Source organism: Ursus americanus, chromosome 4 (genome assembly GCF_024610735.1).
Source record: "Ursus americanus isolate L20-20 chromosome 4, mUrsAme1.1.p, whole genome shotgun sequence".
Classification (NCBI taxonomy): domain Eukaryota; kingdom Metazoa; phylum Chordata; class Mammalia; order Carnivora; family Ursidae; genus Ursus; species Ursus americanus.
The window spans coordinates 37308488-37333510 of record NC_142130.1 but is presented as its reverse complement, the minus strand read 5'-3'; the positions used below and the strand labels follow the sequence as shown (position 1 = coordinate 37333510).

At 39.3% G+C, this 25023-nt stretch overlaps 1 protein-coding gene across 1 annotated transcript; it reads right to left on the bottom strand.

Annotated features, from left to right (window-relative positions):
- Window positions 1–6066: 6066 nt before the first annotated feature.
- LRRC58 (leucine rich repeat containing 58) lies at window positions 6067–24019 on the bottom strand. Its single transcript, XM_045785089.2, has 4 exons — window positions 23386–24019; window positions 16354–16482; window positions 15442–15719; window positions 6067–11948 (listed from the first exon to the last, which is right to left on the bottom strand). Exons 1-4 carry the CDS (start codon window positions 23883–23885, stop codon window positions 11740–11742), a joined length of 1116 nt encoding a protein of 371 aa, XP_045641045.1. The 5' UTR covers window positions 23886–24019; the 3' UTR covers window positions 6067–11739.
- Between the last annotated feature and the right edge of the window lie 1004 nt (window positions 24020–25023).

Genomic DNA, 25023 nt, shown 5'->3' with positions numbered 1-25023 from the left:
TTAGTGCCACAGGTTTTTCTTCCTTCTTGCACTTGTATCTTCTTGGTATTTGTTTTGTCTGTTCTGCTTGATCTTCCTCTCTGCTACTGAGTTCCTTTGGATATATTGTTATTTCCTTAGTTGACTCAGTGGGGCTCAGGTCTGCGGGGTACCTTAAGAGGCAGCCATCATAGACATGGTGAACATGATTTCCTCTCTTTGAGCTCATTGTATAGAGATAAACTGTTCATAAGACTTTTACTGAAGCAGGGAGGAAGATACTTTTCTCTCTGTCTTTATGGATTCTCTCAGCCTCAGAGGCAGGAAAGATAACTCACCATTCAGTTCCTTCTTGTCTTTGGGGGACCAGAAAAAAGCCACCTGTTCATGTAGGGCTGAAATCAACCTTTACTCTTAGGATCCACAGACCTCAGAGAGCCAAGTTTCCCATGGATTTATTGGTTTATTTTTGTCCTGAGCACTTCCAATGATGGTCTGTCTTGTAGACTTGGTAGGGGAATCCTGGCACTCTTTCTCCCCTGCAGCACTCATTACAGTGCCCATAGGCTCACATTTATTCATACACCAATAGGTCTTAGCTGCCATTTGACTAAAGATTAGAGTTGCTAGTTGGAGAGAAGGCAACTGTACTCAAACTGCCGTCTTCTTGGTGTTCTAGTCCTCAACTACTTAGTAAGCCCTTAGAAGGCATGAGTTCCTCTTGACCTCCATGTCTAATTCTGTGACTTACACATCATTGTTAGAGTGAAGGTGGAGAAGGAAAAAGAAGAGAAAGGAGAGGAAGGAAAGGAGGGAGAGGGGAATAAGAGAATAAAGAGGAAGAAAAGGAAGGAAAGCTAGATATCAGCGTCAAAAATCTTAAGTGATGCAGCTATCTTTTGAAGACTGGTTTTTAGTACCAAGGGATTTCCTTAAATCAGTGTGTGCCTCTAACGACCTTTCTACTTTCCTAACTGCCTAATTTTATGAGGCATGCACCCATCGGCCCGTATTTCTGGATCTGTTAGTATATGGATGATTGCCTAATCTTGCCCTTATGCACGGTTGCATAAAGAGATTCAACTCCAGCTATCTGGGGCTGAAGGACACACACGGGAAAATGACCGTTACTGGGGTAATAGGCTTATTAATAAGCAGATCCCTTCAAATCCTGATTTGAGAAAAGAAACATCTGCTTTATGTCAGATCTACTTCTTGGCCTTTGCTGTAATGATGGCTTTGGCATTGCATCTTCCAAAGGAGAAAAACAAACAAACAAACAAACAAACCCGATGCTATCACACAGTAAGCCCAGCACTGCCTGCAGGATCACCTAGCAGCTCATTTATTCCTCCCTGGGCCACACGGTCAGGTGAAAGTGACAGACCCGTTTTGCTCTGTGTGTCCAGTGATCAAACTTCAATCTTTGGGTGTGCAGATGTGTATATTTGCATGGGTCCCTGTGTGTGTATGTGTATGTGGGATTGTACAAGGATTTGGGCTCATCTGAATATAAATACTGATTTGACCCAATTCAAGTTCCAAGTTCCTCTGCCCCTTTTTTTTTCTTTAAGATTTCATTTTATTTGAGAGAGAGAGTGAGAGGGAACATGAGACAGGAGAGGGTCAGGATCAGAGGGAGAAGCAGACCCCCTCTGAGCAGGGAGCCCAATGCAGGACTCAATCCTGGGACCCCAGGATCATGACCTGAGCTGAAGGCAGTCACTTAACCAACTGAGCCACCCGGGTGCCCCTCAAGTTCCTCTCCTTAAGAGTGCCTTGAAGAGATGATATTACCTGAGAATCCATAAAGATAACCGCAAATATGTAAAAGAGTGACTCTTCTCTTTGGGATAAGTTTACAACAATTAACACGTATATACATGCATGTAGCAACTTACAAATAATATTATATAACTTCACTGTGGTTCAGGTATCAATCACTAGCCTTCCTTACTGGGGCACCCATGAAACACTCAAAGGAGTGGTCTGGAAGCATCTTGTCCTTTCCTCCTCCTAGAGACGTCAACTCCCGTATCTACACTAGTCTGGCTGCTTCTTAGTGGCAAGGTTGAACACTGTGAAGAATTCTCTTTCCTCAACTTACCACAGCTCGATGTCTAGATCTTGTATTATTGGATTTACGTCTCAAGTGCATACAGCTGTGATCCTGTTGTTTTCTCATTTTTCTCTTCCTGATAGGTGTTGCACAAACACAAGGTAGGTACTGTTGGAAGGGTGACTCCTGGGTACGTTGGCCTTCAGAGTGGTGGGAGGAATTTTGGATTGGAAGACAGGACAGAGAGAAAGGGCTGAGAGGAGGGAAGCGGCGACATTTTGGAGCCAGAGGTACAGAAACAGTATCATGGGTAGCGTGTGTGCGCGTGTGTGCCTGCACACACGCACACTTGCAGACTTGTGCGATTACTGTCAATGTGCCTCTATGCTGACATAAATGATGTAAAAGTCGCCTCCATATCTAATCTGGCCAGCGCACATCACAAGAACCTTAGGGGTTCCTCTAAGGTTGTTAAGCTTCACAATTGCTAAAGAAGTAAAATCTTCTCTGAGTTATTTAAAGGTAAGATAGGTCTCACCCTGACAGTTGAATGGTCCTCTTACGTAAGGTGGTGTGCTGATGACTTCTCACACTCTCACTGCTCCGTCTTTACTTCTGCTGTCCGTTAGAAACAGAGAGAAATTCCTATAGCAAGCCAGAGTTAAAAATTAATTACGATTACTCCCCGGCCTAAGTTGTATGAACCTGGTAACCCTCTGATTCCTTCTTATCCGTTAGTCAGTTGCACACGTGCCTTTTTTGTATGACATGCAGCGCTCAGCAGAAATAAAATAGATTATTTCAAAGCTTCCCTTTGACATGTGATTCACGAAAACAAACCCTTGTTAAGTTATATAAAGGGTAGAATTTTAATTGCAGATTCAGGGGTAAAGTTCTCATTACTAACTCTGCCCCTGGCTGCATGTGGATTGGCCTAGGAGGAAAGATGAAAAGACCCAAATAGAGATGATTAAAAAGGGTGTAGGGAGTGATGCAAAAACTTACAAATATTTGAGAGCTACAAAAACAGAAAGGAGTTTTGAGCACAGATAATTGTGGACTTAAAATTAGGAAGAACCTGGGAGACCACTGTCAAGTCCACAAGAGGTTAAAAGTAACAATAATGACAGAATTCTAAAATTGTAGCTTTATAGCTACACCATTAGCTTAATTTCCCAGTTAAACTTTTTTCATGTTTCTTTAATTCAGCTTTTTTTTTTAAGTTCAACTTTTAAAACACCTAAAGCAACATTTTATACCCAGTCTTTATTTGTAGGAAGAAAATACTCATAAGATTTTAAGAATATGTTCTTTTCCATAAGTTTCCATGGCTTCATGAATAAGTTCACTTTTCCATTTAAATCTTCCATATTTACAAAGGTCTTAAGAGTGCATTATTATTCCAATTTAAGCAGTAAAATAATCATACGTTCTCATAGCTAAAGCCAAAAGAAACTGCAGTCGAAATTATGCATAGTGCTTAAAAAAACGTGTAGTTAAGTTGAACTTACTTTCCTATCATGGAATCTATGTTTATGGATTGACTATAGCGCTTTCCTCTGGGCAGATGTCTACATTTTCTCATCTTCCCTGGTAATGTCAACCTGTTCCTCACCGCTGCTGAGGATGTTAGCCATGTGTTTACCTGTGGCCAAAAGAACCAGCACGCAACTTGGTTTTTCCTCACTCATGGAAACGCTACCTCTTGCCTTGTGGCTATAACCGGAAATATTTAACCAAGCCATCCTTTCATGAATTTTTCCCATCAGGTTGATTTGTTTGCTGCTTTTATGTTCCATGATTCAGCAGACACTCCGATGAAGTTGAAGCTGGCTTCACTATGACCAACCCACTTGAATATACCATCTTCTATCTTCCAAGCACTTTCAGTTCAGAAAAGAAAGTGACAAGGAGAAGCAAAGAACATTAGATTAGCAGTCAGTGCTTGGTCTAAAATAGGTGTTCAATTAAAACACACACACACACATTAAAAAAAAAAAAAAAAGAATACACAGATTCTAGCCCCAGCTCTATCACTATCTAAGAGAACTTGGGCACCTCACTTCATCACTTTGGGCCCATTTCTTCATCTGTTAAAAACCCCAGTCCACTGATATCAAGTTACCATGACGGGACGTTCACTTGAGAATTATCACCCTTGCTGGGCAACTGAGTCACCTATGACTTGGGAGGTTCCAAAACTATCAATGCCCAGACTCCATCTCTAGAGATCAGGTTTCAGTTGGTCTGGAGATGGGGGCCCATGCATTTATGTTTGGAAGCTCCCATGATGATTCTAATGTGCAACCAGAACTGGGAACAGCTGCCCAGAAGAAAGCTTTCTAGCATCTTCTTCCTCCCTGTGGGGGAAAGACTAATTAATCTGCTTAGATGGCCGAAGTCTGAAGATAATTGTTCTAACTTTCTCTATTGGGCAGCACTACAAGGTTTATGATTTGACCTGACTTCCTTTGGATCTGTGGTGTGTTCTGGTCAGCCCTGTGGCATGCCACCCAGGGGCAGACAGCCACTGCAGGGAAGTCTGTGATTTTGGTTGGTTACATTCAGTTACATTCAGTTGGTTACATTCAGTTGGTTTACATTCAGTTTAAAGAACATAAGAAGCTCCATTCTGATATGACAAAGCTGATATTTAGATCCCTTTCTCAAGTCTATGTCAATTTATTAATTTTAAACTCAGAAGAGGGAAAACATACCAACAAACTTTACCAAATCCAGTCCTACCTCATGGGTCATGAGGATTAAATAAAGTAGGTTCTGGAATGTGCTTTATAAACAGTAACAACAAGCTACCCAGATGTTTACTCTTCTCTACAGTTTCCTACCAGGTCTAAAATTCTGAATACTCTGAGAGGTGGCACAGACAGTATCACTTTGATGCTGGTTGGCAACTTACAATGCAGTACTAACGCTGTTACCGATTTCCTGCCATAGAATACATTACTAAATAAAGCAAGCGCAATGCTATAGTGGATAATAGTGAAGTGGGAATCCAGAGGCTTGGATTCAAGATTCAGACATTTGGAATCCTGGACAAGTCTCTCTGAGCTTAAGTTTTTTCATCTCAAACAAGTGAGTCAATTTCAGACCTTTAAAGTTTCTTCTAGCTCTGACATTCTAGAGAGTGCTGGTAGAATTGCTCATGAAGCTGACAGTGACTGATGTGATGGATAGGACACGTCCAAGTCTCACTATCCCCCGCAATGTTCCGGTTTCCTATTTGGTATCTACAGTTAGATAAGCCATTAAAGAAAATTTTCTTCTGACATTTGTTCTAAGAACATCCACAAAAGGGCAGGTTAGGGTGTTTTATCCTCAAGAAAGGAAAGAGATCAGAGTTCCACCCAGTGTTTTTTCTCTTGTGTCCTTCCATTTCTGCACCTCTCCTCACCAAGAAGCCCTCCTATACACTAGCCAGGGAAGTGGTAAGCTTTTTCCATCTCAGCAAATTCGAAGCATTACCTGTTTTGCAGAGTGTCTTTCCTACCCATTCTGCTTACCTCAAACTCACAACCAACCACAACAATTCTTCCAAATTCTGGAATCTAGAAAAGTGTCGGGTGCTACAGTGTCACCAAAATAATGGCATTAAAGAACAAGTGCTAAGTGCTATAATATCAGTGTGCTCGGTTAGTACTATACTACTCTGTGTTACAACTGTTTGATTTCCGGATTAAACGCAATTAAATACCTGGCCTTCATGAGCAAAATGACCTCCCCAACTGCTTATCTGAGCATGCATCCATAAGTCTGTTAAGACTGTGGAAGCAGAAGGAACTGTGGTAGAAATGGACCTAGTCTAATTCATCTTTCATCCTTTGCATATAGCAAGAGAGTAAATGCTAATACATGCCTAATGTATGCATTCTTGTATTGAAGAAATGGAACAAGTGGATGAGCAGTGGTACAGCAAGTAATCAGGCCCATACCAACATTATAAGGATTTTAGATTTTTTTAAAGTACAATTCAGTCTAAATACTGTTACTTTTCAGAATACAGACTCAAATTCCAAGAAAGCACTTTTAATAAAATAAGGCACAATGTTTAATAAGGCAAAATTCACACAGAGGGTTAATATAACATCACATTTTCTTGTGTGTCCTGTGGGGGAAAAAAGAGGTATAGAATTGAAGTAGCTTAAATATTTTTTTAGAGCATTTACCATTACAAAGTAATATATAAATTTGATGCACTTAACTATATCTTGTCCTGAAAGTTTAGTTGAGTCACGTTGCTGAATTACATTTATTGTTATCATTAAGTTTTAAATATCTATATGCCTATATAGATATTCCTAATTCACAAGATTTCAAATACATAAAACTAAGAAATAAGACAATGAAAATGAAAACTAAGAAATAAGACAATGAAATTTAGTAATTTGACTAAAGTAAAAGTTCATATATTTTTAATATCCTTTGTTGATACTTTAAAGTCCCAAACTTTATAAAAACTTAAAATACTGGTAACTTAAAATATTTGTCCCATAATATTTTTGTTTCTCATGAATACAAGTGGGCTAAGAAATGCAACAAACACCAATTACTGGCACACAGGGTTCTCCATGATTGTACTGTTGTAAAGTGATTGTTGAAGCTAATATTCCTTCTCAATAACATATATCACATCAATGTCAACTGTTTAATAAAAGGATTCTCTTAAAACATCAGTTGTAGACATAACAATTAACCGATTTAGTAGTATTTCTGTAGTACCAGCAATAGCATTTTCAATCTTATCCCAGTTTCTTCTAAACACAATTTGGAATAAAAGAATTTTATCCAATTTATTCACAGCCAAAGAAAGCAAGTTCTGGTGAATGCACTTAGTCAACCTAACCATGGCTCTCTGGTCCAATGGTATATAAATAACCTTCATTAAACTCATACATTTTAATATTTACTAGATTGAATACTATACCTTAGGATATATTGAGACCAACAAATCTCAGGAAAAAGTCTAGTAGCACCCAAATCAGTATTACCCTGTGACTGTTCAATGTTTGTTGTTAGTGAACTATTATTTTCTACATCAATTCTTAGCAAATATGGAGCAAGGAATGCTAGAAAAATGGAGATATTTACAAGTAAAATGTTAAAACATAGCCCCTTGCAACCTAGTGTTACAAAGAAATCACTCACAAAATATCCTAGCCCTCACAGCGATAATATCTTTATATCATGCTATTAGTATGAAGTTGGTTGGGAACTGCTGTCATCCCTTAGTGGTAGCAGATAAATTTTCTTTATAATATAAAAAAGAATATACCTTCTCACTGATTTTATTTCAGGGGACTCTGATCCTTATGGCTTGACCTTCTCCGATAGTATGCATGATTGGGATTCCCTCTACAAAAGCCCTAGACTCACAGACATCAGGCCCTGTTTTACGGGAAGGAATCCCTCAGGTCCCTGACAGTCTTTCTCCCTCAAGTCAAATGCAAAGGGTCATTACCCTGTCACAAACAACTTACTAAATGGCAGTTCCCCAAACTTCGGGTCTACAGTGGAGAGTTTAAGGCACGCATTTTCTGAGCACAAATGAACACACTGCTGCCTTTAAAAACATCACTATAAGGAAAATATAAAAGTAGATGCTATTAAATTAATCAAATTAATGTTACAAGAGAATAGTGCTTAATACGGAAACAGTGACAGTCAAGTACTTTTCTATAGACGGAATCAGAATATGTCTCACAGATCACGTTGCCTAAAAACATGCACATCAGCCGTGTTAACACCCAGCACAACGTAAAAGCTGACTATTTTGGACTAAATAGGGAGTAATATTTATACTAACATAATAAAATATCTACTTTGGATAAGAAGAGAGGGGGTCACTTAAGTAAAAATTAGGTCTTTCTAAATAAATGCGCTTAACTAATTATATACACATTCTATAACTGTTTTGCCTACAAAGGGTCTTATTTAGAGTAACTTCTTGTAAATACTGCTAAAATGCTTTAAAAGATCAAACTTTATTTGCACTAATTATTTGCTTAGTATTTTTTCTTTTTTACATAGTGACAAGGTAAACATTAACCAAGGCTGTACCACAAATCAAAATCCAGGTTAATGAGGTATTACTTTCTGCCTTTGGAAAGAGCAAGCTTGGCTGTAAGAAAATCCTACTTCCTTGCTGGCCCATCATTATGGAGGAATGTGGATAATCTCCCAGTAGCAGAAAAGAAAGAAATTTAGTGATAAAGGTTTTCAGATGGTAAATAGACCACGTGATTTTAAAACAATTCACTATTACTTTAAAGTACTTTCTTGGCTCAGGGATCTCCCTGAGTGTCTGGTGATTCCTCTTTTCCTGCCCTTTGTTACTTTTAAAGATTTCTTTCATTTAATACTCCAGCAATCAGCCTTTTCCTTCTCTTCTTTTGCTTAAATTGATATTTACAATGTTTGGTAGAATTGGTCTGCAGTCTTACACTGCGCTAGTGTGGACTGCCTTTTATTATTTACAATGACATAAAAATTTCTCCAATTTGAGGTACAGTTTACAATGCATCCTTACTTTTACATTTGGTAATTTAAAGTTCCAAATAGTAAGAATTTCAGAATAAGAGACTCCTCTGGCACACATTCAGAAGTAAAATATGAACTAATCCTCAGATCTACCTCTGGTATTCAAATACAAGGAATCCTAAGAACCTTAACCAGCCTGTCCTTAGGTCAGCCAATCCCTGGCACCATGGAAGCAAAATATTGTTATCAGCTAAACTTCTTATTTCCTAAAATCCTAGGACTATTCGAACTGAGTTGGTGACACTGAGGATTGGATTCTAGGAATAAAGATTACTAAGAATGTTCAATGTACCCATTTCCATTACAAATATTAACACTGAAGATCAAGTCCATTCTGAACACATTATTAATGCTGTGGTTAAGTAGTTTTATCCACAGAAGTTCTGGCCACCAAAATTGTCCGATTGGAGCAATATCAAAAACTTACTTCATTATGAAAACTAGTGCAGATTCTCAAGACTCAAAGTTTATTAACTAGTTTAAACACAAACATATGACTCAGCAACTAAAGAGATAAGAATATCATTTCAAATACATAATCAGCTATATGATTTAGGAGTTGATTATCTGGTTTCTAAATTATCAAGTCCCTTGTATCTCATGTTCGGGCTAATTTCTACAATCACCAGTTATAAAAAAAAAGGGAAGGCAGAGAAGAGAAACAGGGAAAATCTTAGAAATTATTAGCAGCTCTGATAAAAGTTTAGGTCAAAGATTTAAAAAAAGATAGAACTGACAACTGAAATGCAGATTTCAGTAAAAGTCACTAAAAAGACAGTTGCACACTAATCTTAGATTTTCAAACGTACAGGTACAACAAACATGTTATTGTATATTACGGTATACATCTGCATATATAGCTAAAGCCAGAAATTGATTCTGGTTGGACCTATTTACACTGTAAAAGATCAATCAGTATGCCTTATTTCTGGGAAGCTGGGAAATACTTAATTGCACTTACTTGCCTACCCATTTATTTTACAAAGACTAACTCTTGGAAGATTATCCAAGCGGGTAAGGGATTAGGAAGTAAACTGAGGCATTTTAGCCAGAAAAATCTGGTCTTATCAGTTTGGGTATTTTACTATGAATACATTATTTTCTATGAAAATATTTTATGTATTGGAATTAACGAAGTCGGGTACAAAACATTTTGGGCTTTTCACTTAGGCACTGCCTAAGTTATCATCACCGTTCATAATTTTGTATGCAGCATGCTATGGCTCAAACGGAGAGGTAAACAAAGACTTTTACATTACTTCCATTTTATGATCTAATCACCCATGTACTACTTTGCTAGGCAGCAGAAACATACTAGATTACTTCTATAGACCTAGAAAATTTCTGAAATAAAAAGAAAAAATACTACATTATAACAAGGGGAAGGGATTCACTCTATAGCAGCGTTTCACAACTGCAGTCATGAAACTCCATGATGTTTCATGAATAACATATAATAAACTGAACTATCCTACAATATATTTTCTTCTAAGGTAAAAAATAATACACAAGACAAAAACCTAATATATGTACATTATTATTATTATACAACAATTCGCTTTTAAGAAACGGTGTGCCCCAGTTGTGAATGCCAGGAAGTCAGAAGGGAGATCCTCTGATGTTCTAATGCATGTCTGACCTACATATTATTGTATAAGCAATATTTACCAATAAAACATCATTTTATTAAAAAAAAACAAAAACAAAAAACAAAAAAACGCCATCATTTTATTATTGGTTATCTAATGACTGCTAGTATGTGTTGTGTATTTTATAATATCAACTTATAATTGCACTATTCAATTTTTATTGCAAATTAACTAGTTAATACAATTTGGTCATTTCTAATAGCAATTAATTTGTGAAACACTTTTCTGCTACACTTTAGGGATGTATTTAACAAATTTCTTATGTTATCAACACATTACTTTCAAAAAGTATTCCATGGTTAAACTAGTTTTGGAAATTATTCTATTTCACACAATTGAAAGACTGCTTTAAAGTCTTTACACAACTGATGGCTGCCCACAATTTTATTTGGCTTGCTGTAATGGTTTTCTAGTTTTTCTTTAAAATGTAGAGGAAGTTACAGTTCAGTACACACAGGCAAAGGAGTCAGACATGACTTAAAAATTTTTAAATCATTTTCCCACTCCTTTAATGCAGGATACAAAGAAGCTAAGCTTACATCTCTTTTCTGTCAAAAGAAATCTGACAGATTTTTAAATCGAAAGCTATTACTCTTATGATGAAAAGATTAATCAAGACTGTTGCTTCCCATTTAGTGTAAAAGTGATTTCCTTACAAAGGGATCACTCCATGTTTACACAAAAAATTCAAGTTAAGGTGGCCATGAGCTCTTATGTCAGATATACAGCTGTTTACCTAGTTCTGTTAAAGCATATTTTAAAGTGTTCTGCATAGTATGTCAGGTTATATAGGCTGCTCTGGCATCATTCCTTGAATAAATTTCTAAAATCTTGCTAGGATTAAGGCACTATAACAGTCATTGCTGGATTACAGAAAGGAAACAGCAATCATATAGAACAAAAGAGCAGAACTGAAAGTTTTAAAATCCCACATAAAAGTTATATCCCTTACTTTACCAGTTAGTAGGTCAGAAAGGGTTCGGTCCTATGTAACCATCTGTGAGCTTATCTGAATAGCTCTGTAATCTAGACCCGTGGGCAATACAAGGAGGGACAGCTAACCCTGTTAAGGTATAGTGTTCAGTTTAAACCCAAGGACAACTCTGGTAATAATTACAGCTCTGATCATTTCTTTCTTCATCTCAACCGTCACAAGTGACACCGCTCATAGTTTACTAGAGCACTGCTCTTCAGAATGCTCCATTGTGCTGTGTCATTCATGCATAACTTGAGTGAAAATTGTAAACAATCAGCTAAATTTGAAACCATCATTCAGAGTGAATTATATTCAAAGAATCCAAACACGGAACTGGACTCATTCCTGCTGAATGGGAAGATGAAATACAAAATCTCTTCCATCATCTCCGATGCTTTCATGGACATCCAGGATGAAGATACAGTTTCTAGTGACGGTTCCCTAGTGAATTTCAAAGTCTATTTTCTTTTCTAATCACCTCTGCTCAGTTCTTTTAATGTTCATACCGCCCTGCTTTCTTTTCAACCGAGAAGAACTTTCTGCATTCTGTGTGCAGCAACACTAGCTTCGTCCTCCGAGTCAGATTCGCTCTGCGATGTGGAGCTATGAGAGGCGGAACTGCAAGGGGAAGAACATTCTGGGGAACATAAGTAGTGCATCAGGGGGAGGCGGTACTTCCCACAGAAGTCCACAAATTTAATTTGTCTGACACAGCAGTCAAAGTAGACTCCTGGAGAGAAGAAGGAATTAAATACAAAATAATCATTACAAAGCAAAGAGCCATTTCTTTTTCAACCCCTTTTCCAGCATTCTGAAGAAAAGTCACATATAGTTTTTTTTTCTGTGAATTTTAAGCAGAAGCAATAGTTGCTTCTATAGCTATTTACAGAAATACCAGAAGGTCTTAGGGATGGCAATTTGGCTACAAAGAGAAGGCCAGATAAGATTTATCTCAAAGGGAGCTGGTATTAAAAAGATACTGTTTACTTAGCTTGTTTTCTCTGGATGACTTGGTGGACAATGGCTGACGGAGAGATTACAGGATACCTAAAGTGTTCTTCCTCCATCCCCCAAGCTACTCCTTGATACTACCCTACAGTCAAGAAGCTTAACCCTCACCCCCCAAGGGGCACCTGGTGGCTCAGTTGGTTAAGCCACTGCCTTCAGCTCAGGTCATGATCCCAGGAGAGTCTGCTTATCCCTCTCCTTCTGCCCCTCCCCACTGCTTGTGCTCTCATGCTCTCTCTCTCTCAAATAAATAAAATATTTTAAAAAACCCCAAAAAACTCCTTTAATAATGATCTTAAAAGATTAGCTATCATACACAAAATTTGCAGAAAAGAGATGACTTTTGGTATTCTTGTTCTTATATATTGGGGAGGGAAAATTAAAAGGAACAAAATACCATCTTACATTTCCACAGGCTCTAAATCTACAGGTTTCATGAATGATTTCACTTGATTCTCACACAACTATATATTTAGGTAGACCGAAACAGTATTCACGTTTTTCGATTCCTAATTTAGTGCTCCTGGGCTGGGGCCCTTCAGCTAAGTAAACTACAGCTGGAGCTGAGAGGAAAGCAGAGGCTCAGGCTTCAGGATAACTGGAACATCTACCATGCTGGGTCCCCTCACCTTTCCGCAGAGCAATCTCAACCTCTATGCTCTAAGATTCCCGGGGCACCAACTACTCTGTGTGCGTCACATAAGGCTCTAAACTAAGATGTGGTTCAAGCAAAGGAGAAACAATGATTTCTATTTCTCTCTTTCCCCCATTAACTTTTTAATTTTCTGATCCCGTTGTCAGTATAATTCATAGTTTAAAAAGGGGATTTCATGATATGTTACGTTGAACAATTTAGGAAAGTATTAAAATGCAATAAACTGGTCAATCAATATTGATAGTAAATCCCCCAAAATGTGTTAGCACCCTAAAAAAAGATGAAAGTAATAAAATGAAGCCTTATAGTGTTACCATGAGCTAAAACAGTACAATACTACCTTGTCATTTCTAGGATCTCAGACTCTACAAAGACAAAAAAATCTCCCCAAATATGAATTTCCTTTTGCTGGGGCACCCAGGTGGCTCAGTTGGTTAAGATTTCAACTCTGGTTATGGCTCAGGTGGTAATCTCTGGGGTTGTGAGATGGAGCCCATGCCCCCCCCAACCCATGCTCAATGGGGAGTCTGCTTGAAGATCCTCTCCCTCTGCCCATCCCCCAACTCACACACTCAAGCCTGTGTGCTCTCTCACTCTCTCCCTCTCAAATAAATAAATAAATCTTTTTAAAAAAATTTACTTTTGTTTAACTCAGTGTTCAATAGCTAATGAGTCTGAGGGGGAAAACATCACTGGTTCAATTTTTGTATAATCTTGATTTTTAAACTAATAATTTTAAAAGTATATTTGTTTCTAAGATAAATAACATATTAGTATACTAAAAAAGTCATTAAAAAAAGCACTTAACAGAGAAAAGAGAATTCTTGTAGAGGTCCATTTTTAGAAAAGGATAGATTCAAAGAACAGATTAGACATAGATGATTATGCCGAAAGGCCTGGTGTGAATGCTGTCCCTCACCACTGTTAAAGCCAACTTGGGGGACGCCTGGGTGGCTCAGTTGGCTAAGCATCTGCTTTCAGTTCATTGGGCTCCTTGCTTGGTAAGGAGCCTGCTGCTCCCCCTGCATATGTGAGTGCACACTATCTCTCTAATAAATAATAAATAAATCTTGAAAAAAAAAAGGCCAACTTGGGAAAGGAGAGCTATAGAGAAGAGCTGAAGCACTTCTAAGCTGGCACAGCACAGTACCTTCCATTTCTAAGAGTAAGTGGCCAGAAATGGCCTAGAGGGTCATCTTTTTTAAACCAAGAGTATCTTATTTTTTAATATTCTTTGAGGAACTGAAATCATTTTCTCTCTTTTAACCTTCAAACAGTTTCAACACACGATGGGACTTCAGGGGAAACCTCGCCTGGCTCTGATCATCATTATGCAGCATTTCCTCAGCACCTACATTTCTCCTACAATGGTAAAAACCTTTCTGTACTCCCATCACATTAGATTTTTAAAAAGCAGTCTTTTATGAGAAAGCCAAAATAAAATGACCTGCTATCAGTCACCAGCTCCCACTCACACTCCAGCACTTCGGGCCTTCATAACCAGGCCTCAAGGTATCTTTTACTGCCCTCTCATGCACTTCCCTAATTGTATATTTGAGCCAAATTATTACTCACCCAATATTGTGCTCCATACTGTTTTGTCTCCAATTCTGCTCTCTCCAACTGAAAAGTTTCCTATCCTCAATCTTACCATTTCAAAAGCCAACTCATACTTCAAGAATCAGCTCATTTTTTCCAGATCTAATTAAATGTACTCTCTCCCTCCTTTGATTTCCAATAGTACTTTGAATTCCTGTTTTACTCTGCCTTACAGTCTATCATTTCTTTAATTCTCTCCAAATGCTATAAACACAAGACATTTTTTTAAAAGATTTTATTTATTTGTCAGAGAGAGAGAGAGAGAGAGAGAGTCCAAGCAAAAGCAGAGGGAGCAACTGGCAGAGGAAGAAGCAGGCTCCCTGCTAGCGGGAACTTGATCCCGGGACCTTGGGATCATGACCTGAGCCAAAGGCAGACACTCAACTGACCGAGCCACCCAGGTGTCCCTAAATTCAAGAAATTTTGAACCATGGATTTACAAGAATATAAAAGTCCTGGGTATAGTCCAAAATTAGCACATTCAGCCCATTCTCCTACATCCTTAAACAATCTATAAAGGTACCTGATACTCAGAGCAGTGGGTCTACGAAAATGTCCTTCAAATAAATATGAAAGGTGGCTAAACATTTTGGAGACTCTTTTTAAACTGTTAGGACTGTTTATGCTCCCTCTGTGTTTCCTCTTATTTCACCGCCTTACTCTCCTATCTTGTGACAGTTCTAAGACATGATGACACTTCCTGGCCATTTTCGTTCTGTACGAACTGCAAAGTACAAAAAACCAAAACCAACCAAACAAACAAAAAAACAAAAACAAAAAAAGAAGGAAGGGAGAAGAGAGAGAAGTGTCTTACTTTTCTGGTAAAAGGGTGAAAGGATGAGGGAAACAGAAAGAGGTTCAATGTCTTTCTCTGAAAGAAGATGACTAATTAAAAACACTTAGATCATCAATATAAAAAATAGCTAAAGGAATGGGAAACACATACACTGAATTAACTTACCTCCACACTTTGGGTTTGGGCAATTGCTGGCTAAACTCAAGTATCTAAGAAGATTCTCAGGAAGATCGTAGGGAGTGTACGAAATATTTCGAATTTTAATGGTCCGTGCAGCTAATTCCAGGAGAGTTGGAGGGTCATAGGTTAAATCTCTAACAAAACGAACAACCAATGGATTTCCTCGCAAACTCAATTCTTCCAAGTGAATAAGGTTGAGGATCTCTCGAGGCAGGTACGTCAGCAAGTTATTGTGAAGACTGAGGGAACGAAGTGAATGCAACCTACAACGAATACCGTACAAAAATCAATGGCAGCGAGCAAGCTAACTACCAAGAAAGCTAAGCAAAGAACTTGATTTCCCCATGAGGATGAGCAATTAAGGCCAACAGAAGTAAAATAAAAAGGAGCTGAAACTAGACCAGAGTGTAGACTTGTAAATATCATGAGATGACATTTGCCCATGGGATCTTAGAGAATGTAGAATAATAATTAGTATTCTGATGTGCTAGGCTGATATAAATGCTAGATTTAAAGACTTTTTTTAGCATGCTTCACCATTCAGATACCAATAAGAAGAAAGATTTAAAATGCAACAGAAATCAAGATCCTTCACATTATTTCATCAGGATAGGAATGTTTCATATCAAATATAAAATCAGTAAAATTCCATAAAACCTAGGGAAATCTATGCCAAAATTACTCTTTTTTTGATTAAAGAAAACAGATGAAACAAATATTTTGAGACACAAACCAGGCATTTAAAAGTAATGTTAAAAATAAGCAACTCAACTCACATATCTTTTACTTTGAGAATACCTAATTCTCTTCTACATATAAAACACATGGAATGAATGCAGGACAAAAATTCTTAAGCAAGGATCTCTGTGTATACTCAGACTGCCTGAGACTACTCACTGTGAAAGCTGAGGAGGCACACTTTGGATTTTGTTGTCACATAATACCAAGTAACTTAGAGAAGGCAGATTTCCTAATTCTGGTGGGATTTCTTTGATGAAGTTTCCTCCGAGATATAAACACTCTAAACTGTAAAAATAAATGAACAAAAACAAAAACGTAAACAAAAATTGGACAAGACATCCCAATGTCTTTATTACAACAAACACATTTCATTTATTCATTCAGCAAATGTTTTACTTAGGATCTGCTATACAGGCTCTAGAGAAATAATGCAATCTTCAGAGAGCTTATATTACAGGTAAGCAGGTAAGACACGCTATTGTTAGACCATAATATAATTAAATACAAAACAAGGCCAAAAGTAAGTATAATGTGATTAAAATACCAAAATAAGCAGAGCAATCCATAAATGATAGAGGAGTTTTAAAAAGTAGAGAAGTAAGAAAAGGACACAGTACTTGGGACTGGGAGAGACTTTGCAAAAGTGTTGTGACTTCAGCTGGACCATGAATTTAGCCCATGCAGATGGGAGGAAAGAAGATACTTCAGGTTGGAGGAGAGGGCTTTTAGAGGACAATGAACACATCTTTTAACACAGAAGAGCAGAGTTCCTGTTGAAGAATCCAGAGAAAAGGCTGAAGGAAAACCGGATTATACGAAGTCTGAATTTTGTGCTGGAAGACACAGATTTGATGCACTTTTAGGCAATGGGAAAACCACTAACCTTTTTCTGAAAAGAATGGAAAAACATGGCTGAACTCTATATCTCTTCTTTGTTCTTACAATTGCAAAAGCATTCTTTAGGAGCTATCTAAATAAATTGTGTAAAACTGACGACTAGCATGAAATTAAAGTTCTAAATAGTTACCTTATTTTCCATCAAGTTAAGAACATTTTAGACATAGCATACATTGCACCAAAACGTACTGCTACTTTTTGTGGTGTTGACTGTAGAAAGGCTTTCTCCAAAAGATTTTTGCAGGGAGTGGCAGAATCAGTTCTTACAAATATATAAATATAATTAAAATGTATACATACAGATCTTTTCATTACTATGTTACTTTTGTCTCCCTATTAAATCTGCTAACTCAGTGGGCACTAGCATTCTTTTAAGACACCTTTGAATGTGGGGGAAAAATAGCCTACTAAACTATTACCCAAACTTTCAGGGTAAGAATTACCTGGGATACTTTTAAAGTACAAATTCCAGGCTCCATCCAGATTCACTAAATCAGAGTTCCAGGGGAAGATTTTAGTATCTAAGGTTAAAAGATAGAGTATGATTAGGGGCGCCTGGGTGGCACAGCGGTTAAGTGTCTGCCTTCGGCTCAGGGCGTGATCCCGGTGTTATGGGATCGAGCCCCACATCGGGCTCCTCCGCTATGAGCCTGCTTCTTCCTCTCCCACTCCCCCTGCTTGTGTTCCCTCTCTCGCTGGCTGTCTCTATCTCTGTCAAATAAATAAATAAAATCTTTAAAAAAAAAAAAAGATAGAGTAAGATTAAAAGGTAAAAGCCAAGTTACTCTGCAGGGCTACAGCTAATTACAAATCCACAACTGGCAAATTAAGAGTACTTCTTACCACATAACCCTGCCAACACTTATTCTTATCATTTGCTTTACTTTTTTTTTAAACTATTTGGTGAAAACTGGTATGATTCTGTTCTTTTTAATTTGCTGTTCTCTAGTTATTAGTGAATTTAGCATCTTTGTATATGTTGTTGGCCATTTGAGTATCTTTAGAGAATAGCCTGCTCCTATACTTTACCCATTTTTCTCACAGGTTTTATGGCTTTCTCTTATTAATTTGTTGGGAGCTTTGTTGTTAAATATATGTTCTGCATAACCTTGTTCCTCTGTGGCCCAGAGCATGGTCTATTTTTGTTCACATTTTGCATGTGTAAAATGAATGTGGCGCTGCAGGTATTGAACTTATTAACTGTGCAATTCAAAATTTTTAAAGCATCTCTTTATTATTTTGCCTTCTTGCTCCAGTGGTTAGTCTTCTACCAGATCCACAGTTTTCCTTCTTCCCTTTATAATTACCAAGTTTTGCTCTTTCCCCTGAAAATACAGAGGGTATAATGCAAATAAATCCTTGCTGAACTGTTCCTTAACTCACACGAAGCATTTCTCTCTTTTCCTTTTAATCCATTTGCCTTAAAAACCTATCTTTTAATTATCAATATTGCCTTTTGGTTTTATTTTTGTTCGTATTTATTTCATTTAAACCGCCATTCACCAGTATAAGAACTTCATCAGTTACTTATTCTTGTTATAACCCAGTTTCTTCCTCTTCAAAATGGAATAATATTATACATCAAATAAAATGCCTAGTTAACAAATATGAACTAGGCATCTACCATGTGCCAGGCACCATTCCAGGGAACACGTATAAATAAGACCAAGTTCTTGACCTTACAATCTAGTGAGACAGACAGTAAATCAGTGAATGTGTATGAATTATGTCTGATAGCTTTAAGTGTTACCTCCCTAAAAAGGGAGGCAATCAGATGGTTATGGAAGTGAAATTGTAGACAGGGTGGTTAGGAAAGGCTTCTTTTAGATGACATGTGAACAGAGATCTGAATGAAACGAATGAGTACAAATTCTTAAGGTAGAAAATGCTTGGTGTGTTGCCAGTTGTGGGTACATCAGGGTAGTAGAGGTGGGAGAGTGGTGGTCAGAGAGGTAGCATGGAGGGCCAGATCACAGAGGGCCTTTTGGGCCTCAGTAAGGATTTTGAACTTTATCCTAAGTAGGAAGGGTTTTGAACAAAGTTGTGTAACTTGATTTACACTTTAGAAAGATGACTGTGCATACTGTGTGGAAAGTAGCTTGGCATGTGGTGGGGAAAGGAGGTACAATGGGAGGAGTGGAAGTAGGATGACCAGACTGGAGCCTAATGCAGGAGTGCAGACGTGAAATGGTAGAGATTTGCTTGGTACATCTTTCTCTAACCCATTACTTTTAACTTATTGGGGTATTTCTATTTTAAATATAACTCTTATAAGCAGTATGCAACTTGATTTTGGTAAGTTTCGACTTGCATCTATTACCACAGTATATCTAAATATCTTTTTTCTCTTCTGTTCTTTTGTTGTGTTTCATTCAAGTTTCCTTTCTTCCCATTCCCCCTCTACTATTTTGAACTGTATGTGCTATTTCTATCTTGCTAGTAGTTACCCCTTCAATTTCCTTTGCTCTCCCTCTTACTCCCAAACACACATCCATGCTCATTTCTCTTCTTCTCTTCATATCATACAGAATTAGCTCTACCTTGATTTGAAAATAAATTTAAATTTATTTCCAATTAATAATTATTCAGATTCGTCAATATGTTTTACCAGTTTCTTTGTTCACCATTGTTCAGTGCTTTGGGGTATACACAGACAGAAAGGATGCCAAACCTTAGCAGTTACTGTGACTTTATCAGAGAAGTGTCTGATGCTCTAAAATATAACTAAGCCCACTATTTCAGAGTCATATAAATTCTCTGCACATATCATTAATCAGAGTACACAACCAGCACATTAAATTTATACTTTCAGACCTACTTCTCACTTTGAAACTCAAATAATTTCCCAAGTTCTAGGGACTTGAAGTCTTTCAATTATTCAGGTGAATTAAATTTCTAAAACACACTCTACTGTTCCCAAAAATGCTTTTGAAAGAAGAAAAGAAACTACTGTTGAATTTTAAGCAAAACTGTAGTGTTTTAAAGTTTTTGTGATGTGTTTTTGTCAACATTGCACTTCTGTTCATTGGCTTGGAACAATTCTATTTTTTAGCATTTGACAAATATTGAAACAGAAAACTAATTCACAGAAGTTATAGAATTCTTCCTTTCCTTTCTGTTTAGCATTAACACACCAACCTTAAATTTGCTTCTTGGAAAGTATCTTGAGTCTCCAATCCTTAGGGACACTGAAGTGGGTGCCTTTTCTCTATCAAGGGCCAGTGACCCACTGAAAAAATAGACAAGGCCCTTACTGCCAATAACTTTAACCACACGTATAAGTAGAAAATGTTTTGCTCCTCCACTCAAATAAAAATGACATTAAGAGGGGAGCCTAGGTGGCTGAGTCGGTTAAGTGTCTGCCTTCGGCTTAGGTCATGATCTCGGGGTCCTGGGATCGAGCCCCGCATCAGGCTCCTTGCTCAGTGGGGAGCCTGCTTCTCCCTTTCCTTCTGCCTGTCACTCCCCCTGCTTATGCTCTCTCTTGCTTGCTCTCTCTCTCTGTCAAATAAATAAATCTTTAAAAAAATGACATTAAGAATAACAAAAATATAAATTCGTTCTACATTATGGTTGGTTAAAGGGAGATGGAATTAGAGTGAGACAGCTTCGTACAAGAAGGCAGGAAACAGGAAGAGAAACACAGAAAGATAAGAACCATACATCTGTGGACAAAGAAAGTAGTTTTCTTGAGGTAGCATCCCCATATCGAATCATTTTCAAATACTATCACTCACCACAAGCTTTTAAAGTACATGAACCACATGAATCTTACTGTCACTATCTGGCTTCAAGCAAGTGACTGATACTAAATCTCAGTGTCCTCATCTGTTAAAAAAAAAGGGGGGGGGTGAATTAGGCCATTGCCCAGGTTGTTTCTACTTCTAAGATTTTATTTCTAGACAACTCTTTTAGTCTGTACTCAACTAGAATTTAAATTTGGAGTATGGCCTAAACCTTTACTGATTCTTATCAGTAAAGAGAAGTGGAGCATAAAACTGAAAAACGCAAACACTGATAAAAAAAGATCCCACACAAAATTGGAGCCAAAGGTACAATGACCAAAAAGCATTGTTTATTAGCTAGAAAATCAGTCAACCAGGTAAACAGCTTTGACCAATCCTCCTGATCACATATGCAACAGAAGTCAGAAGGATTAGGTTCCAGCCCTATTCTGTCACAGTGGAAAATTCTTGGTTTGGACTCACAGATCCCAGAGATCAAGTCCAGTTTCACCACTCATTGGCTTTGGGCTCTTATAACTTAACCTCTCAAAGCCTCAGTTTCTTCCTCTCATCTCACAGAGGCATTGTGAGAACTAAAAAGGACACTGAGAGCTTCTACAACAGGGCCTACAACACTGTAAGTACTCAATAAATAGGATTTTTGCCTACCTTTTCCCCCAGGTGATGGAAATAATTGCTTTAGGTTTTTCTTAGTATATTAAGAAGATTCAAATAAGAAGGTTGGAATTATGTAACTCAAAATTAGGAGGAAACAAGGTCTCTTCCCAACTTTTCTATTTCTTAATATCTCTCCTAGCATCACCCAGATGTAAGCGACCATCATCTCTCATTCTACGAGAATGACCTCCTTCTAACCAGCCCTTAAAATCTCTTCTCATCTCTCCACCCTCTCCCCACTCCACTGCTGCACAGCAACAAGACGGATGTGCTTAAATCTCTCCTGTGTGTACTTAGAATAAAATCCAAACTTTACCACGGCCTTCAAGATACAACACGGCCTGGGATTGGTCCAAGTTTCTATTTGCCAACTTTCACTCGTGGCCACTTTCTCACTGTTAGTACAATGTCCTTCTTTCAAAATGTTGGCCTTCAGTCCCTCTTGCCTCTGGCTTTTACTTGCACTGTTCCTTTTACCTAGACTGATCCCACTCCACCCTCTCCTACTTAATTCTTATTCTTCTTTCAAAATTCTCAATTCTCTATTCTCAATTCGAATGTTTCTTGTTCAAGGACCATACTAAGTCAGGGCCCTCTGTTATTTCAAAGCACTCTATTTGTCTTCATAGAACTTATAAAAACTGTAATTAAAAAATGAGGTTTATAATTAGTTGTTTAATGTCTCCTATTAGTATGTTAACTCCATGAGAACAGGACCATGTTCACCACTGTATTCCCAGTACCTAGGACAGTGCCTGACACATGGTAAGTACTTCATAAATATCTGTCGGAGTCAATGGACATCTTGCCCAAATGCCTTATTTTGCAGATTAGGAAGCAGTGGTCAGGATATGTTAAGTGACCTGCCTAAGGCTGGGACACAAAGAGTTCATATTCTCAGGCCAACGTTCTTTTCACTATACTTACCTCTTTCTAGCTCTAATATTCTGTTATCTCAGGAAACTCAATAAAGGATATGAAAATATTTTACAGATGACAAACATTTTGTTTTTTTCAGTTTGGACAATACAATTGCTCTTGCTCTATTTCTCACACCCCTGCAGAGCACTTTTAGGAAACTTTTGCCATCCTGCTTCTCTGATTCCTCCTTCCATTTAATTCAACATGTATTTACTGAATAATCTAGTGGGTGAGGCAGCCTCTGAACAAGGAATTATAATCAACAAGGTAAATGCAATGGCAGGATGAATGAGGTACACAGGAAGTCCAGTTCAGTCAATAATTGTCCAGGAACCAGTGAAGGAAGAAAACAGACAACCCTGGATATGGGTTCTGAAGGATGAATAGGAGTTTGCCAGGTGCAGGCAACATTCCAGGCAAAGGGAACTGCACAGGTACAGAGGCCCTGCATCCACTCACCACATATTTAGTAAGTGCCCATAAGGTGCTAGTAAACTGCATGGCTCACTGAATTTCACGAACAGCGCTAGCACTGCTACAGAGAAAGGATAGCAGGAAATGGAGTGGAAAGCAAGGATTTGGTCAGAGTATCTTGTTTGTTATGCTAAAAGGCATGGAAAACCACCACAGACGTCAGAGGAAGGAAGTGATCACCTCAGGTAGTTGTCTGAGTACCTAACTCAGTTGGGATCCCCCCACCCCACCCCAAGGAAAAAAAAGCCTGCCTCGAAAATCTGCTTAGGGCAAACACAATTCCAAACGCTGTCACACACGCGATCTTACTGCATCTTCACTTACAACTCGCTGAGATGGCCGGGCAGTAATCACTGCCAAAGAGTTAAAGAGCGAGCCGGGAAGCAGACGGATGGTTACGTGACAAATGACCGGCGCCAAGACCAGGCCTAGCGCTCCGGGGCTGCAGGACACCGCCCCAGGCTTCCCTACCCTGGGGCAGGGCCCCGCTCACCTCTGCAAGTTCTCGATCTCGGCCGGGATGCTCTGCAGCTGGTTGCCACCCAGGCTGAGGGTCTGCAGCGCGCGGAGCTCCAGCAACGACGCGGGCACCTCCTGGAAGCAGTTCCCGCTGAGGTTGAGCACCTGGAGGCTGCGGCAGAGCGGCGACTGGGCCAGGCCCTTGGGCAGCGCGCCGGGCCCGCCGAGCCGGTTGTTCTTGGCCAGCAGCGTGCGCAGGCCGCTCAGCGCCAGCAGCTCCGGCCCGAGCGCGGTCAACGCGTTGCCGCTCACGTCCAACAGCTGGAGGTGCGGGAAGCCGCTGCCCAGCGCCCGCGGCAGCGACACCAGACGGTTATGAGGCAGTAGCAGCCGGAGCAGCGCCTCACGGGCGCCGCGCCGCTCCTCGCTCCGCACCTCCAGCTCCAACTCCAAAGTCTCCGGGGACACATTAAGGCGGGACAAGTTCAGTTCGGCCTCCCCCGCCGTGGCCACCGCCGCTCCGGCCTCCTCCATCCCCGCCGCGGCGGGGCGCGTGGCCCCGGAACCGAAGGGCGCCGCGCGCGATCCACAGGCCGGGAGCTCCGCGGCGCCCCGGAACCTGAACCGAGGGCGGCGTCGGAAGTGGCGCGGGCGGCCGCTAACCCCGCGCGCCCCAGCCGAGTCACGCGACGCGAGGCGGCGGGGTGCGCGCGCCGCTCGGGGGGGGCGGGCTGCGTCTCACGTGGCGCGCGGCGCGGAGAAGGGGTGCGGACGGGGGTAGAGGCCGTCCTTTGAACCCCGGAGGGTTTGAACAGCACTGGTTTACAGTCCCTGGAGTCTGGCTGACCTGTCCCCAGAGTGCTGGACTGCCTCGGTAAACAGCCCGAGGACTCTGCTTCTCTGGCCTTGAGGGTTTGCGCGTCATGGTGCACCGCCCCCTTGGTTCCCAGTTTAGGAGTGGGACCCCTACTATGCGGCATTCAGTGAGAACACAGGAATTTAGTGGTGAGTCAGCTTCATTACAGCAAGCCCCAGGAATTTAAAGGCGCAGGATTAACCACACCGACTTCAAAGTGCAAAGACAGCTGGACTAGAAATCAGAACCCCTGGATCCTACCTCGGGTTCTGCTATTAAATAAGCCTTGTGTCCTAGGACAAGGAATTTGATTTCAGTTTCTCCATCCGCAGGGTATGGTTAATACTTGCCCTGTTTGCCCTGCAGGATTAATTTCTTTTTGAAACACGATAAAAGTAAGGTATATCAAGTAAGGGCGATTCTACATTTTAGCTATAGAAGCATTTCCGTGGTTTTTGTGGTTATTGTGGCTAGAAATGAATTTGGGAGCCATGGAAGAGGTTAGATAGCTCAAATTAATTGATCAGTTTAAGAACTAAGAAAGCAGTGAGACTTTACTGCAGGTTAAAACTACAATTAACTGGCAAAATCCCGACTCTGGCTTTAATTTAGTACTTCTAATTAACATATTTACTCTAAGCTTAGTCTTTTCTAAAATTACTTTTATTTATAATTTTGGAAAGGCATGAGTAGAAATGAGAAAAATATTTAACAATTTTTTACAAACCTTACGCATATAAATGTTCAAAACTTGTATATTATCAATGACATTAAGTTGCCTGCCTCCTAAAAAGAAGAATAAAATAACTTTTTTCT

What these genes read in the sequence shown, in the direction of transcription:
- LRRC58 (XM_045785089.2), bottom strand. Translation starts at nt 23,885, where the DNA reads ATGGAGGAGGCCGGAGCGGCGGTGGCCACGGCGGGGGAGGCCGAACTG. An exon ending in GAGATCGAGAACTTGCAGAG is followed by an intron (nt 16,483 to 23,385) that starts GTGAGCGGGGCC and finishes TTATTTTTACAG; the next exon opens with TTTAGAGTGTTTATATCTCG. An exon ending in CCCAAACCCAAAGTGTGGAG is followed by an intron (nt 11,949 to 15,441) that starts GTAAGTTAATTC and finishes TCTTCTCTCCAG; the next exon opens with GAGTCTACTTTGACTGCTGT.